We start from the raw sequence: 1,988 nt of genomic DNA, 5'->3' as shown, positions 1-1,988 counted from the left end.
GTGTAAAGTTGGGCACCACTGGGAGAATTCGGAAATGCAACGGTTGGAACAGCCGCTTCCCTACGACTTTAATAATAAATAACTTGGATTTAGGCCCAACTCAACTAAGGTCAATTGAACATTAACTTAAACTAAAACTGACCTACTGAAAAAGAACAGAGGCTGCATAAGTTGTAGTGGAATAACCTAAACTTGCCACCTGAGGGCGGCACAATATAACAGAAAAGCAATAAATAAATAAAAATCCATACAAAACTAAAACACATTAAACAACTCTTTAACTTAGCATAAATAATAAGTGAATATTAATGTGATAAAATGACTTAAGGTTAACTTAAACAAAATCCCTCCCTCTTTGAGACAGTGGTTTGTTCCCAGCTTCCACCTCCAGCTGATCTGCATTTATAGAACCTCAAAGCAAATAAACCATTCAGACATAGTAACTAAAGTGTGCACCCATTAGAAAATATAGATGTGAATGGAGTAAACTAAATCTGGAACTAAATAGGAATTATAAAACTATACAAACACTTTGTGGTGGAGGTAGAAGGATCCACACCACACGTTCTTTTCAGATTTAAAGCCACACATGGAGTTAAAAGGATCCAAGCTTTCTTGGGAAATACCTGCTCCTGAGTGAAGAATGGAAGAAATCATTTTGGATCCAGATCTTTTTAGCAGAACCTGATCGCTCCCGAATGTTTCTGAAATTCTGTGTAATTCTGTTAAATAGAGGCTTCACTGCACATCCAGTAGACATTGACTCCATCCAGTATTTTCCATTTCTCTCTATATATTATGCTCAAACATTTAAAGGGTGAAATATGCGGTTCTATTGTGGAGGATTGTGGCTTTATTTACCAAATAAACTTCAACTAGTTCATTTATAGGTTTGTGAACTTCATTCATTTTTTTAATAAGTGAACTATGAACGTTAGCTAGCTAGTTTTCGACTGTTTGAACTAGCTTCTTTAACTATGAACTGAACCAACATGGATAACAACCTTGATGTTCTCCTTTAGGTAAGCAAGTTCCTTGAACAGGCCCGCACCCCGGACCTGGACCTCCATCCAGTCAGCTCCTCCCACCCTCACATCTCAGCCTATCACCAAGGTGGGATTTCTACCTGGCTCTCCAGGTGAGCAGGAAGCTTCTGTCTGTTCAATCAAAAGTCTCATTTCGTCTAACAGGGAACAAGCTGGCTTCCAGGAAGAAGCTCCTCCCCATCGTGAAGAACTTCCTGAGGGAGTGCGATGGAGACTGTTGCCTTGGAGACGCCGAGGAGGAGTCTGTGGTCCCCCCCACCCCCATGAACAGTCTGGTTGAGGGCTGTCCTCTTGATGAAGGCCTGCCGAAGATCACTGCTGAAGACCTGCAGGACAAATTCCGCCAAATGGACTCCGCTGACCTCTGACCTTCTTTCTGTCAGTTTCAGGGCATCCCTGGTCTCCTCCCAGCATCTCTGTTGCCGCAGCAGCGTCTAAGGACGGCGATGGAGGGGCAGAACATCGGTACTTCTGACAATAAACCTTTTCAATCCCAGAGATCCAGGTGGAATAAAGCTGGTGCTACAGAACCAGACCAACAGAACTGGGCTTTTCTCAGTGAAATACGGTGTTACAGCAGATTCTCAACAGAGCCAGCGTTAAAGGAGCCCAACTGGATCGTCCCGCAGTCAGTTCAGGATGCGTTTTCTAATTTAGATCAAAAGGACAATCTAAGCAACCAAAGAGTAGCTGAGGTACGTTCTGTTGGAAACCGTTAAAACTAAAGGCTTGATTTCACCTTTTTTTATAACCTTTGTGTTGTTTAGAGAGTTTCCACTCGTTTGTGAGATCCCACCAAGAAAGATAAGAAAACAGTATTATTGAATATGCTCAAGCGATCAAACCTCAACACACCAATCACCTCTGCTTACGTTAACAATTGCATGTCAGTTTTATCCTCAATAAACTGCAAACGTAAAAGTCTGTCTGAACAGTTCCTTC

The 1,988-nt window shown here is 42.0% G+C and overlaps 1 protein-coding gene across 1 annotated transcript in view; it reads left to right on the top strand.

The window, feature by feature from the left end:
- prune (prune exopolyphosphatase) overlaps positions 1–1,982 on the top strand; it is an 11,202-nt gene extending 9,220 nt beyond the window's left edge. Inside the window, exons 6-7 of the mRNA XM_015403377.1 lie at positions 1,023–1,113; positions 1,191–1,982. Coding sequence (XP_015258863.1) covers positions 1,023–1,113; positions 1,191–1,414 — 315 coding nt within the window. The 3' untranslated portion in view covers positions 1,415–1,982. The remainder of the gene's footprint in view (positions 1–1,022; positions 1,114–1,190) is intronic.
- The last annotated feature ends 6 nt before the right edge of the window (positions 1,983–1,988 follow it).

Source organism: Cyprinodon variegatus, unplaced genomic scaffold (genome assembly GCF_000732505.1).
Source record: "Cyprinodon variegatus isolate N-32 unplaced genomic scaffold, C_variegatus-1.0 Scaffold1487, whole genome shotgun sequence".
NCBI classification, from domain to species: domain Eukaryota; kingdom Metazoa; phylum Chordata; class Actinopteri; order Cyprinodontiformes; family Cyprinodontidae; genus Cyprinodon; species Cyprinodon variegatus.
Note: the sequence above shows the minus strand (reverse complement) of the source record. Positions and strands in the feature narration are given on the sequence as shown.